This window comes from Megalobrama amblycephala, linkage group LG7 (assembly GCF_018812025.1).
Source record: "Megalobrama amblycephala isolate DHTTF-2021 linkage group LG7, ASM1881202v1, whole genome shotgun sequence".
Classification (NCBI taxonomy): Eukaryota; Metazoa; Chordata; class Actinopteri; order Cypriniformes; family Xenocyprididae; genus Megalobrama; species Megalobrama amblycephala.
This window is the reverse complement of record NC_063050.1, coordinates 14,416,689-14,430,895: the sequence shown is the minus strand read 5'-3', so window position 1 is coordinate 14,430,895 and position 14,207 is coordinate 14,416,689. Positions and strand designations below refer to the sequence as shown.

General features: G+C 34.2%; 2 protein-coding genes across 7 annotated transcripts in view; both read left to right on the top strand.

The window, feature by feature from the left end:
* LOC125271747 (NACHT, LRR and PYD domains-containing protein 12-like) overlaps positions 1 to 14,207 on the top strand; it is a 1,137,836-nt gene that overhangs the window by 494,963 nt on the left and 628,666 nt on the right. The window lies entirely within an intron of this gene.
* tsc2 (TSC complex subunit 2) overlaps positions 1 to 14,207 on the top strand; it is a 66,501-nt gene that overhangs the window by 6,556 nt on the left and 45,738 nt on the right. For all 4 annotated transcript variants that reach the window (XM_048195969.1, XM_048195967.1, XM_048195970.1 and 1 more), the window contains 14 exons: positions 2,291 to 2,428; positions 2,511 to 2,614; positions 3,501 to 3,582; positions 3,670 to 3,825; positions 5,199 to 5,309; positions 5,393 to 5,515; positions 5,635 to 5,741; positions 6,602 to 6,755; positions 7,305 to 7,427; positions 7,518 to 7,652; positions 10,165 to 10,354; positions 10,462 to 10,555; positions 10,825 to 10,927; positions 11,008 to 11,102. In XM_048195969.1, coding sequence (XP_048051926.1) covers positions 2,291 to 2,428; positions 2,511 to 2,614; positions 3,501 to 3,582; positions 3,670 to 3,825; positions 5,199 to 5,309; positions 5,393 to 5,515; positions 5,635 to 5,741; positions 6,602 to 6,755; positions 7,305 to 7,427; positions 7,518 to 7,652; positions 10,165 to 10,354; positions 10,462 to 10,555; positions 10,825 to 10,927; positions 11,008 to 11,102 — 1,715 coding nt within the window. The remainder of the gene's footprint in view (positions 1 to 2,290; positions 2,429 to 2,510; positions 2,615 to 3,500; positions 3,583 to 3,669; positions 3,826 to 5,198; positions 5,310 to 5,392; positions 5,516 to 5,634; positions 5,742 to 6,601; positions 6,756 to 7,304; positions 7,428 to 7,517; positions 7,653 to 10,164; positions 10,355 to 10,461; positions 10,556 to 10,824; positions 10,928 to 11,007; positions 11,103 to 14,207) is intronic.

Here is a 14,207-nt window from a genome sequence, read left to right as displayed (position 1 = left end):
CTTGTTTCCGCCATGAAATAAAAACAAAAAAAGGTAATTCTCAGAATTGCAATTTTTTAAAGTCAGAATTGTGAGATGTAAACTCGAAATAGGCCCTTTTCACAGACTGTGATGATGCGTTTTAACGGTCATCAATATCGTAAATAAAAGTTTTTTATATTTTCATTTAAAAAAAAAAAAACATGTACATTTATAACACTATACTTACTATTATATTACCTTTGCATCAAATTACAAAAATTAGTTAACGCTGCCGTGAGGGTGTTTCTAATACAGCGGCTATGGGAGTGACAGTAAAAATGACATCTTTCTCTCTTCTGACTGCCGTTATCAATCGCTTTCTATTCTTTCCTCTTTTTGAAAGTTGTGAAAACACTATTGTGGAGTTTTTCTTTTGCTATTTGAGCAAATGGAAACACAAAAAATATATTTACGCTATAGAATTTTACCCAACTATGACGACTTCCGCTTCTGAGAAACCCGGAAATGTGAAAAGGGTCTATTGCTTGTTATAATGTCCAGTTGTGAAGGGAAAAAAAACTGACGTTTATATCTCACAATTCTTACTTTATAACTCACATTTGCGAGAAAAAAAAGTCAGAATTGTGAGATTAAAAGTCACAATTACCTTTTTTTATTTAGTGGCGGAAACTAGTTTTTCATAGCTTTGTTCTGAAACGTGTTTAAATTGTTACAATGTTCTTTGTTCTTCTTCGCTTTCACAAGGCAATATTTCTGAACACTTCTTCAGAATATATAATAATATATACTGAAGAATATATACTAGGGTGACCATATTTTGATTATCGAAAACCTGGACACTCGGCCCAGCAATGAGATACTCAAATGATACTCGAAGTTTACTCAAAGATGCCTTATAATTTCAACACATTTAAAGTATGCCTCCTCTGTATGGATAGAAAATGGTTATATTACAAAATACTATCTATAACCAAAGACATAAATTCAGATAGGCTTCTCAGAGGTTACTCAACATGTTTTATTATGACAAGTTTCAAAAATACGAATTAAATAATGATAGAAATAATGTCTCTTCTGTATTAGAAAAATAAATAAATAATGACTAAAAATACCTCTGCTATATTAGCAATCCAAGTTTAACAAAAATAGCTCTCACAAACTTACAAAAACTAACAAAAAATATCTATATCTTTAGTTTTCTTCTTCATCCTCGTTTTCCTCTTCATCCTGTTTTTCTTCCTCATCCTCCTTGTTTGCCCATTTATATTTTGCTGTAGAGCTGATCTTTCCCAGCAGTTTTTTGAAATTGAAAGTTATAAAGAAATTTATATAGGCCTATCAGCTGTTACATCTCAAGGTACAAAGGAAGAGCACAACGAGCTGAACTCATTGTAGACGATAGCTGAAGGTTGCTCTGCTGTTACACAAAGTATCTGTTATTCAGTTACAGACGACTGCATAAATCGTGCAAGCTTATGAAAACATTATAAACTGTTACTTAGAAGTAAACAACTGTAGTTTGGGCATAAGTCAGCCGCGACGCTGGGAATATAGTTAGCTTTATGGAGAAATCCACTATTGTCTTGAGATACAATGTGAACTAATATTCTTAGTTGCACGTGCAATCGCGCATGTCTGCGAAACTCATTTATATTAATGTATGCTCCGCCTTCGGAAACCAAAAATCTCAGAAACCGAAAATCTCGTAACACCGGTCAATTTAATGGCCCAATGAAAAACAATGAAAACCAGGACATTTTCATCACTTTATAAAAAACAACCAGGACGGCCAGGACAGGACGTGAAAACAGGACGTTTGGTCACCCTAATATATACTGAAAATTTTGTGTTCGTTCACAAACCTTTTGCCTTTTTGTAGTGGATGCCATCATGCTTCAGTGGGTTAAAATGAAAAGGCTTACTTCATCTTTGCTCCAGGTTAATCCATGATTCATTCTGAGAGGCATTAGAAAAACAAACACTGCTGCTTTTCACACAACGAACCTAATTATCCATCATGTATTGCGATAGCTTGGTTCGTTGGTCCGTTGGGTCGGATTGCTTTCTCACCATAAGTAAGCTGCTCTAGAGTTCGTTTTCAAGCGTTCAAGTATTCAAGCCATCTCATTCAGGCGATCTCAGACTGATTTTTTTTTTTTTAACGAATCTGAGTGCAGTTGCAGTGTTCATATATGCCTAAACTAACCGAACTGAGGGAGAATATGCTCCAAACAAGCCAGGTGTGAAAACACCCTTAGATGTTTTATGGGTGTTTATCTCCTGACCCTCTTTTGTCATGTGTTTGCAGACGATGGGCAGTCCTGATCTGAAGGTGATCGTTTATGAGTTGCTGAGCACCGTCGAGGAGCTGTACGAGCAGAACGACTTCCACGGATCCTCGCAGAGATTCTTCACCCTGGTGGAGAAGTGCGCAGATAAGCGTCCCGTGAGTTTGGCTCTCTTTCTGTACGTCTCTCTTCTTCTGATGCTGTCTGGTTTGATTGAGCGTTGTTGAATCTCTCTTGCAGGACGCATCTGTGTTGACGCTGATTTCCTACAGAGCTCAGTCCATCCAGCCGGCCAAAGACGGATGGCTGCAGAACCTCCTGAAACTCATGGAGAAGTTCTTCAGGTCTGGAAACTTCATGTCAAGTCACATTTATTTATATAGTTTCAAAGCAGCTTCATAGTAATAAGAGTAAAATAGCAGTGTTAAAGGTCCCGTTCTTCGTGATCCCATGTTTCAAACTTTAGTTAGTGTGTAATGTTGTTGTTAGAGTATAAATAAAATCTGTAAAATTTTAAAGCTCAAAGTTCAATGCCAAGCGAGATATTTTATTTAACAGAAGTCGCCTACATCGAACGGCCAGTTTGGACTACATCCCTCTACTTCCTTCTTTAATGACGTCACTAAAACAGTTTTTTGACTAACCTCCGCCCACAGGAATACACAAGAGTTGCATTTGTAGAGTGTGTTTGTCGCCATGTCGTCGAAACGCTGTTATTTTCATCCCGCAGTCCAATCACCGGGTCTGATTCCGGCTCAAATTGATAGGGTAAAATTAAAGACATGTTTACAATAACACTGAGCGCATGCATCTCCACGTTATGGTAAGAGGCGTGACCTTTCCGGGCAAGGTTCGCTAAGCTGCTGTCGAATCACAACACAGGAACCGCTGGCACAATCAGAACTCGTTACGTATTTCTGAAGGAGGGACTTCATAGAACAAGGAAGTCATCAGCCCGTTTTTATGACAGTGGAAACAGCGGTATACAGATAAGTAAATTATGTGAAAAATACTGTGTTTTTTTTACACGCGAAACATGAACACATGTTATATTGCACACTATAAACACAATCAAAGCTTCAAAAAACCACTAAAAACGGGGCCTTTAATGTTGTAAAATTAATCAATTATGAAATAATTTCAATTTTAGCAGCTCTACAGAAGTTCATTCACATTTTAAACAAATCCCCAAGAATACCATTTCTCTGTGTGTGTGTGTGTGTGTGTCAGGAACGAGAGCCGGACTATGATCAGGATCAAGGTTCTGCATATCTTGTCCTTCGTGCTCAGCACAAACCGACAGCTCTATGAAGTCAGTCCTCAACCACACACTGATCTCTTTGAGTTCATGAGATTCTGGCTTTCATTATTCCTGAACCTTTGTGCTCTCTTTGACCAGGAGGAGCTGATCGAGGTGGTGGTGATTCCTCAGCTGGGTCAGATAGCTGAAGATCGAGACCTGTCCGTCAGGAAACAAGCCACGCAGCTGTTGGTGGATCTAGCCGAGGGCTGTAACACGCATCACTTCAGCAGCCTGCTGGACATCATAGAGAAGGTATGATTTCATTTTCACTAACGGAAGTTTATGCATTCCGCTTTTCAGCTATTTGAATTTTAAATGTAAAATTTTGAAGAAATAGAACACATTTTGGATGCATAAGGGAAAGTGTGCTGGTCCCACTTTATATTAAGTGGCCTCAACTACTATGTACTTACATCAAAAAATAAGTACAATGTACTTATTGGGTTCATATTGAATTGCAAAACACATTTACTGCTATTGAGGTGGATACGGGTAAGGTTATGGAAAGCTTTGGTGGTATGGGTAGGTTTAAGGGTAGGGGTAAGGTGTAAGGGATGGGTCAACAGTGTAATTATAAATGTAATTACAGAAAATAATTGCAGATGTAATTACATGCAGGTGTTTTTAAAATATAAGTACAATGTAGAAACATGTATGTACACAATAAGTGCATTGTATCAAATGATTAATTTAAATGTAAGTACATAGTAGTTAAGGCCACTTAATATTAGGGCTGCACGATTAATCGCATGCTATTCTCACGCGCATTTCGTCAGTAAAGCCGGTTCCCTGATTACCGCTAAATCACCATCACCTGCTTTCAAATGAAGCGGCATTTAAAAGACGGAGCCGTAGGTCACTGAAAAGCCACGCAATATCGCGTTCATATCGCAGATGAATCGCCTGCGATAATGAACGCGATATTGCGTGGCTTGTCCGTGAACTACGGCTCCGTCTATTAAAAGGCGCTCCGTTTAAAAACAGGTGATGGCGATTTAGCGGTAATCAGGGAACCGGCTTTACTGACGAAATGCGCGTGAGAATAGCATGCGATTAATCGTGCAGCCCTACTTAATATAAAGTGGGTCCAGTGTGCTTCTAGAGTTTTTCAGGTCATTTAAAGGTGCTGTAGAACGTTCTTTTACAAGATGTAATATAAGTCTAAGGTGTCCCCTGAATGTGTCTGTGAAGTTTCAGCTCAAAATACCCCATAGATTTTTTTTTAATTCATTTTTTCAACTGCCTATTTTGGGGCATCATTAACTATGCACCGATTCAGCGCGCGGCCCCTTTAAATCTCTCGCTCCCTATGTTTTTTCCATGTACTGAACTCTTGTTATTCAACTATGCCAAGGAAAATTCAATTTTTAATTCTAGGGCACCTTTAAATAAATAAATAGTCCAAGCACAAGCATGTTTAAATGAATATGAGGTTATTAAATGTGATAATTCTCAAGATTTTTTATTTTATATTTTTAGATTTAGTGAGCGTATGTACATTTTTTTTTTTTTTTTTGCTAATTTTATTTGCTTTTTTTTTTTTGTTAATCCCACATTTTTATGCAGTATCTCAAAATTTGTATAAAAATATGCTGATGAAGCCCAGCTGTCCTGTGCTCCTGTAGGTTGCTAGTCGTCCGTTAACATGCTCTATGGAGGGAGAGAGAGACCTGTGTTTGGAGTCGCCCATGGAGGACGTGCGAACCGCCATACTGGGTCTGCTAGACATACTGCAGGTACAGCAACACCTAGTCGTATCCTTGTAATCATGAATATCTTCCAGCGCAGCTCCAGTGATTGTGTGTCTGTGGTTCTCTAGAGTAAACTGTACAGTCTGCCGGCCAGTCACGCCAGCCGAGTGTACGAGCTGCTGATTTCTCATCTGCAGCTTCACTATAAGAACAAATACTGCAGTGCCATCGGAAGCTCCATACGGCTGAAGGTCAGACTCTTGACTTGAGTTAGTAAAGCAGCAGCAAAGCAACTGCATAGCAACGTTCTAACTCAGAAACTCCTCGACTTCAGAAGAAGTAAATGTGTTGTTTTTTCTCACTGTGTCAGGTCTTTGATTTCTTATTGATGATGAGGGCGGACTCTCTTCATCGCCTGGGTGTTCCCAATAAAGATGGAGTCCTGAGATTCAGCCCATATTGTCACTGTGACGTGGGGTAAGAACACGAGCACGCGTGTTTGTTGCCGTTTTCTCACATACACTTATTAAAGAGGATATTCAGATTTACTACATTTATTATTACATTTAAATGAAGTTAAAAAAGTATATATTTATCTAAATTGATTATTATTAAAATTACATTTAAGGAGAGTATTCAGATTTATAAAATTAAATTTAAATTAAATATAAATTTATTTAAATTTATTTATAAAATTAAATTAAAAATGTGTAATATACAAATGTAATCAAATTTATTTATTAAATTAAATATAAATATTAAGGAGTTAATATTAAATTATTAATTTTTAAATAAATTATATATGTTTTTAAATTGATCATTACATTTAAATTAAATTAAAATGTATTATTAAATTTAAATGAAGTACATTTTTTTAAATGTATTATTAAAATTACATTAAGTATAAATTATTGATGATATTCAATTTTATTGCATTTAAATGTATTTATTTTTTTACATTTAAATTAAATTAAATTTAGAAAATTTAAAAATAAAAAGTAGAAATGTTTTTAAATTGTATTATATTACATTTAAATTAAAATGTATTATTAACTTTAAATGAAGTATACATTTATTTAAAATTACTATTAAAATTACATTAAGTATAAATTATTATGGATGATTTATTCAGATTTATTATTAAATTTAAATAAAGAATAATTTATTTAAGTTTATTTTTAATATTAAAATAAATTGTAGTATTAAACAAAGTATACATTTATTTAAATGTATTAATTAAAAATTATTAAAGAGGATATTCTGATTTGTTATTAATTTTTAAATAAAATATAAACTTTCAGGTTGGCTAAATCTCTTCTCAAATGTCTTGTTTTCAGGGAGTCAGAGAAGAGAGTGTCCGATAAGAAGCCAGCAGGAACTGTGTCACCACCGACAGGAAGTCCTACCCCAGCAGCTCCACCCTCATCCATTCGTACAGCCTATCTGCCCTACAGCCTGGCATTTAACGTGCTGCTCCAGTGCCTGAAGATGGTACACACACAAACACACACCTGAGATTGTCCTCCACAAAATACAGTTTTAATACTATAGCAACATATTGTATTTTTTGGGAAAAAAGTAGCGCCTGTTTGTTAGTTGCACCTGGTCAAAATTGCACAGAAAAGTGTCATTTTATTATTATATTCAGAAATAGTGTAAGATACCAGTAAATAAAACAAAGTATTTACATACATTGTTAACACTAAAAATTTCTCTCACTCCACACAAAAATAAACCTTACATTTAAAAAAAAATAACCTTAAAAACATAAAGGACAGTGACATTCATTATAAACAACTTTAACACCAATCCAAAACCAATTTAAAGTCAAACTAAATACTTGGCATGTGTGAAGTGCAGTATACAAATGAACTTGACATGCCTAACAATCATAAACTGTGTTAAAGCCTTATGTGAGGAGAGATGCAAACTGAAACGCACTATATAAAACATTTCTGTATATGAATGTAAATTCACATTTGCATCATAAGCAGCTAGTAGCAGCACTTTGTTAGTGCTGATCATGTGTGTGATTTGTAGGAGACTGACTGGAAGGTTCTGAAGCTGGTTCTGGATAAGATGTCCTGCACCATCCAGTACAAAGTTCTGATACTGACGTCCCCGTGCAACATCGATCACCTGTGCTCCACTCTCTGCTCGATGGTAACACACAAAAACATAAACACGTACAGTAACCAGATGTAATGAACTATGTGGAAAACGGTGGATTTGAGAGAGTGTGTTTGTTTGCAGGTGACGGACCGTCTGATATCGGAGCGTTTGAAGAAGACTCCCGACGGATTCTCCCTCACTGATGTTCAGCTGGCTGTGGTCCCTGTCCTCACTGCCATCACCTCCTACCACAGCTACCTGGAGCAGTCCCGACAGGTGACCTCGCTGTCTAAATGACAACACACCGTACAATAGAGCTGCACGATTAATTGTTAAAAGATTGCGGTCTTGATTGAAACACCTACTCTATCTCATTTCTTAATGACAATGATTCGCCTGTGTCTATTAAAACTTTGACGAAATCACAGCAAACATTCAGATCCGTGTTCACGCTGCCGCTGAGCCAGAGAGAGCAGTTGTCTTAAACAGTTTCACAAACAGCTTTTCAACCACACAGAATCATTATTTCTGTTACAAATATTCATATTATCACAGAAGTACTGGGATAAGAGTTTATATTTTGGGTATAAACGCTGATGTCTATGGAAGAGATCAAAACGGAGCATATTTAATATACCAATTTTTAACTTGTAACTTGGAGCTTCAAATAATGATTGTATCAATTACATCGTTACACCAGAAGGTTGCGACAAGTGACTGTTAAACAATGTATTTGTCATTGAATCATTCATTCAAGAGATTTGTTCATAAATGGTGAATCATTCCGTAATGAAACAAGTGAAGTCTTTGAGTGAATCATTGAATCATTCATTTAAACAAATTATTTTCAATAATTCATTCAGATTAATGAAACATTTTAAATAGACTGCAGAAATTATCATTTTGTCAGAACCTCTAGTAAATTACGTATTATTTTGTTTAGTTGTCCATTCAGAATCGTGGGAGAATCGTGACCACTGTTTGAAACAAAAAATTGTGATTCTCAATTTATCCAGGATCGTGCAGCTCTATGATACAGTGAATTGTTTTTTTAAAAAAAGCTTCAAATCAGGGCTTCAAATCAGCATTATCATTATCTAAAACTAAAAATATTAAAAACATTTATGTTCCTTGAAATAAAATACATTTTAATAAGAATGTGAAATAAAAATATTAATATTTCAGTTAATTGCTAAGGCAACATTTCTATTTTTTGTACTAAAGTACTAAAAAAAATCCTAAAACCAAAAACTCTTAAACTAAAACTGGTATAAAAATGATAAAAACTACATAGAAAAAAATAGAAAATAATAAAATCGATAAAACACACCAAATTTACTAAAACTTAAAGGGTTAGTTCACCTAAAAATGAAAATTCTGTCATTAATTACTCACCCTCATGTCGTTCCACACCCGTAAGACCTTCATTAATCTTCAGAACACAAATTAAGATATTTTAGTTGAAATCCGATGGCTCTGTGAGGCCTTCATAGGGAGCAATGACACTTCCTCTCTCAAGATCCATAAAGGTACTAAAAACATATAAATCAGTTCATGCGAGTACAGTGGTTCAATATTAATATTATAAAGCGACGAGAATATTTTTGGTGTGCCAAAAATAACGACTTTTTAAAAAATATCTAGTGATGGCTGATTTCAAAACACTGCTTCGTAGCATTACGAATCTTGTGTCGAATTAGTGATTCAGATCGTGCATCAAACTGCCAAATTGCTGAAATCATGTGACTTTGGTGCTCCGAACCACTGATTCGATTCGTAAAGCTCCGAAGCTTCATGAAGCAGTGTTTTGAAATCGGACATCACTATATTTTGTTAAAAAGTCGTTATTTAGTTTTTTTGGCACAGAAAATATATTCCTGTCGCTTTATAATATTAATATTGAACCACTGTACTCACATGAACTGATTTAAATATGTTTTTAGTACATTAATGGATCTTGAGAGAGGAAATGTCATTGCTGTCTATGCAGGCCTCACGGAGCCATCGGATTTCGGATTTGTGTTCTGAAGATTAATGAAGGTCTTACGGGTTTGGAACGACATGAAGGTGAGTAATTAATGACAGAATTTTCATTTTTGGGGGAACTAACCCTTTAAACTAATATTAAAATGAAAATGGAAAATATAAAAATAAAAATGTATAGGGTCCAAACATGCAGAAATTAAAAATAAATAAAATTTAATTAAAGATAAATAAATAAATAAATAAATAAATGTAATAATAGGAAAATAAAGAAATGAATGTGATAAAACAAATCAAAATAATTTTTATTCAATTACATTTTTTCTGTATTTTACATTTTTTTTAAAATTATTTTTAACTTTTATTTTCCTTACATTTTATTAATTTAAATTAATTATTAATAAATCCTATAATACTATATTTATGATACTAAAATAACACTGCTACAAACTAAACCAAACCCTAATGAAACATTATTTGCTGAATTTATGAATCATTTTTAATATTGAGAATGTCTCCAGAAGAAGGTTTTGTCAAATCTAGCAATTTTAAATCAAATCTAAATTTATTTAAGTTCAGTAACTTTTTTGTATTATTATATTTAAACTTACATTTTATTATGACAATGATAAATGAAGTATAAATGTATTATTCAGTTAGTAGCAGATGCTGATCTCTGGAGCGACATTTCTGACTGAGTTCTGAATGAATAATTCAGTCATGTGAGTTTTTTTCTAATGCACATCTAGGAGTTTGTTTGTTTCAGTGTTTATAGCAGAGTTGTTGCACATGTGTTGTTGCTCAGAGGGAGCTGGTTCAGTGTTTGGAGAAAGGCCTGATTTACCGCTGCGCTAAGCAGTGTGTGGTGGCTCTGACCATGTGCACCGTGGAGATGCCTGACATCATGATCAAACTCCTGCCCGCCCTCATCGTCAAGCTCACGCACATCTCGGCGACCGTTGCCATGGCGTCACCCATGCTGGAGTTCCTGTCCAGTGAGTGCAAGGCTTTCTTTATCTTACCCCGCCCATTCTCACCTTCTGACCAATCAGAACAGTCCTATATAATTTAGGATGCAACCACTCTCTTTTTTCGTCTGCAGCATTGGTGCGGCTCCCACATCTGTATGCTAACTTTGTAGCTGAGCAGTACGTTAGCGTGTTTGCCATATCGCTGCCGTACACCAACCCTTCAAAGTGAGTGTCATCATACACAGGTGTTTTTAAATGTTTATTGAGCAGCAAATCATCATATTAGAATGATTTCTGAAGGATCATGTGACACTGAATAAATTACAGTTTGCAATATATTCAAATAGAAAAGTTATTTAAAATTGTAATATTTCATATTACTGATTTTACTGTAATTTTGATCAAATAAATGCAGCCTCGGTGAGCGTTAGTGTATTTTAAAGGCAGAACGACATACTTTAGTAGTTTTGTTGTTTTTCTCCCATTCTCTGTAGGTTTAATCAGTACATAGTGTCTCTAGCCCATCATGTGATCGCCATGTGGTTCATACGCTGCAGGCTGCCCTTCAGGAAAGACTTCGTTCAGTACATCACCAAGGTGGGTGCTGGCACTTTTGTGCTCTTGTGTTCAGAGTTCACAGATCTGTTTGTGTGGACCTGAAGTGTTTTTGTCATTAGGGTCTGCGTTCAAACGCTCTTCTGCCGTTCGATGACACACACGAGCAGAGCAGCTTCAGAGCGCGCAGCACCAGCCTGAACGAGAGGCCCAAGAGGTACAAACACACACACAATCACACACACACATGCTCACGTACAGCCGCATCATGTCAGGTTTCACCGTTGGAAGGACTCAGTCATTCAGGCGCCTCATTGGTTCATTTTTTGGTGGTAGTGCCGTGATTTCTGGCGTTATGTGTCCGATTAAGTCAGAACATCAGTTCTCACGTCCACTCACAGATGCTGGATTGAATGTAGGACGTCTTTTTCCTTGTCTCTCTCTCTCTGTCTTTTCCTGTTTCATTTCTTTCTCTCTGCTTCTCTCTTTCTCTCATCATGTGTCTCAGTGGTGACTGTTACAACAAAACCATTAACACGTTCATTTATGAAAGAGAGTTTCTTCAACTATAGCCACTTTATGTTTATGAGAAATCACATTTAAACTGTTTTGGAGATTTTTTTTTTTTTTTAGCAAAACTTCTTAGTTTTGATTCTTTTCTTAAAATAATAAAATTCATCATAAAAATAATCTTAAGAGCAAAGTAGTCAATAATTGCATGTGTATGTATGATCAAGCAAATATATATATATATATAATATATATATTACAGAAGAGGATTAGGGCCAAGCAATAATAAAAAAATAAAACCATCTCAAGATTAAACTTGTTAAATTTCGAGAAAAAACTCGTTAAATTTCGAGAAAAAAGTCGAGATAAAATGTTGAGAAAAAAGTTGTTAAATTATGAGAAAAAAGTCGTTAAATTATGAGAACAAATTCGTAATTTAACGAATTTTTTTCTCATAATTTAACAACTTTTTTCTCATAATTTAATGAATTTATTCTCAACATTTTATCTCGACTTTTTTCTCGAAATTTAACGAGTTTTTCTCGAAATTTAACGAGTTTTTCTCGAAATTTAACGAGTTTACTCTCGACTTTAATCTCGATGGTTTTATTTTTTTATTATTGCTTGGCCCTAATCCTCTTCCTTTTTTTAAAATAAATAAATAAATAAATTAAAAAAAAAAAAAAATTATATAATTAATATAATTATATAATATTATATAATATAATATAATTATAATTATATATGGAAAAAAATATATATAATAAAAATAGTCATAAAAAAAAAAAATATATATATATATATATATAATTTATTTTTTTTTTTTTTTTAATGACTATTTTTATTATATATATATTTTTTCCATATAAACTAATTTTGGATGTAAGGATGCATAAAATGCTTACCATGGTTTTGGTCATTTTATATATATAAAATATATAAATATATAAAACATTTAATTTCTACCACAGAAAGATGATGATTTGAGATGTGATGTGGTGAAAATAATTGAGCGTTCATGAAAGAAGCGAGTTTATGCGCTGTTGGGCGTTGTTAGTAGACTAATTAAATTAGTAAGTTTAAAAAGTTTTTTTTAATGGAGTTTAATTTCTAAAAGGACTAAAAATGGCTGTAGTTGAAGAAACACCCGAATACAAAGAAGTACACACGGCTCTAAATCTTGTTGATGTTTAATAATGAGTCATGGTCCCATCCTGTTATATTTTGGTCAAAATAACTAGTCACATGATGTCTAAGAAAGGGACCAATAAACTAGAGGTTAACAGTCCCGCCTAGTAACTGAAGTCTTTTCTTTCTATTCCCTATTATTTTGCAATAAGCAGACTCTTTTCTACTTCATTCATTCTGTCTCCCCTTTATTTCACTTTTTGCATTGGGTGTAAAAACAGCCACTATCCCATAAACCAGTTTACTTTAACAGTTGTCGTCCATGGTAACGACTTGCTAAACCATTTTAACCAGCATACCCGATGCAGCTATCAACGCATTGCAATTATTGTAACAACAAAAGTGTTTTTCCCAGGCTTATCACTAATAAAGTCCATGATCAACTATGTCCAGTGCCACAAAACCATCTAATCTCAATGTCCTGACATATTCCAGGTTCATTTTCAGTGTTTTTATTGTTTTCCTTTTGTAAGTCCTGTGTCTTGTCCTGACACTGGAGCTGGAACTTTGAATTAAAAGCCTGCAAGAGAGAAGGATCAAGCAACTCATTTACATGCTCAAGAATATTCAGATATGAATGAGAACTTGGTCATATTATGATTATATATGATTAATGTAAACACAATAACCTGATTGCCATCACCATATTAAGACAATATTATAGTCTCTATAGATTTCTGTAAATATAATAACACTTATTCTTGTATTAATCAGAATTTTGGGTCATGTAAACACCTTATTCAGAATATCAATCATAAATGAGCATTTGTTTCTATATGTACATGTTCACACAAAGCTAATTCTGGGTGATATTACATATGGACAGTAGTAAAAATGTAAACTATCAATGAAACATTTTCAAGACTCAATTTTTTACTTGCATTTTTTTTTTTTTTCAAACATTATAATCTACATTTTGTTAATAACATGAATAAGCATAATTCAGTAGTCGCTAAAATTACTGTACAAAATTACTTAAATGCAGCATAATAAATGATAAGATTTTCGAACTTTCCTGCTTACATAAGTGCTGGGATAGTGTGTTGATGAAAAGCAAATAATGAAATAAAAAAATCAAATAAAAATAAAACACTTACTAAAAAGATGAAATATTTTATTCGTTTACCTGCATCAGAGAACTGTAAAAATGCAAATGTGTTTGTGAATCCATGTGAACATGTAAACGTTCATTCAGAATTAAGGTTTCACCAGAAAATGAATCTTAATCTGAATTATGTGCATGTAAATGTGGCTCAAAGTTAGATTTTCAAATCAATTTTATGATGTTTCTGGTTTGTTAGGCCTCACATTCTCAGTTCCAGCTTCTAGTTTCACCTCATCCAGTCATTAATTTATGTGTTTATTTGCTGTATTAATTCATACACATGATCATATCACTGTTTGTTTTCCTATTGCTATTCATTTCCAGTATAATGATCATTGCAGTGTTTGAGTGCTTTTTTTTTCTTCCCTGTACCAGTATGTTTGTGCTCTCTGATGAGTTTATCTTTTGTTTTCTCTTACTCTTTCATTCCTTTCGTAGAATGCTGATAGTATATTGCTTACTTTATGCCTTGTTATGTGTCTTTTGATCTTTTTTATGCTGTTTCTCCTTCCAGTTTTC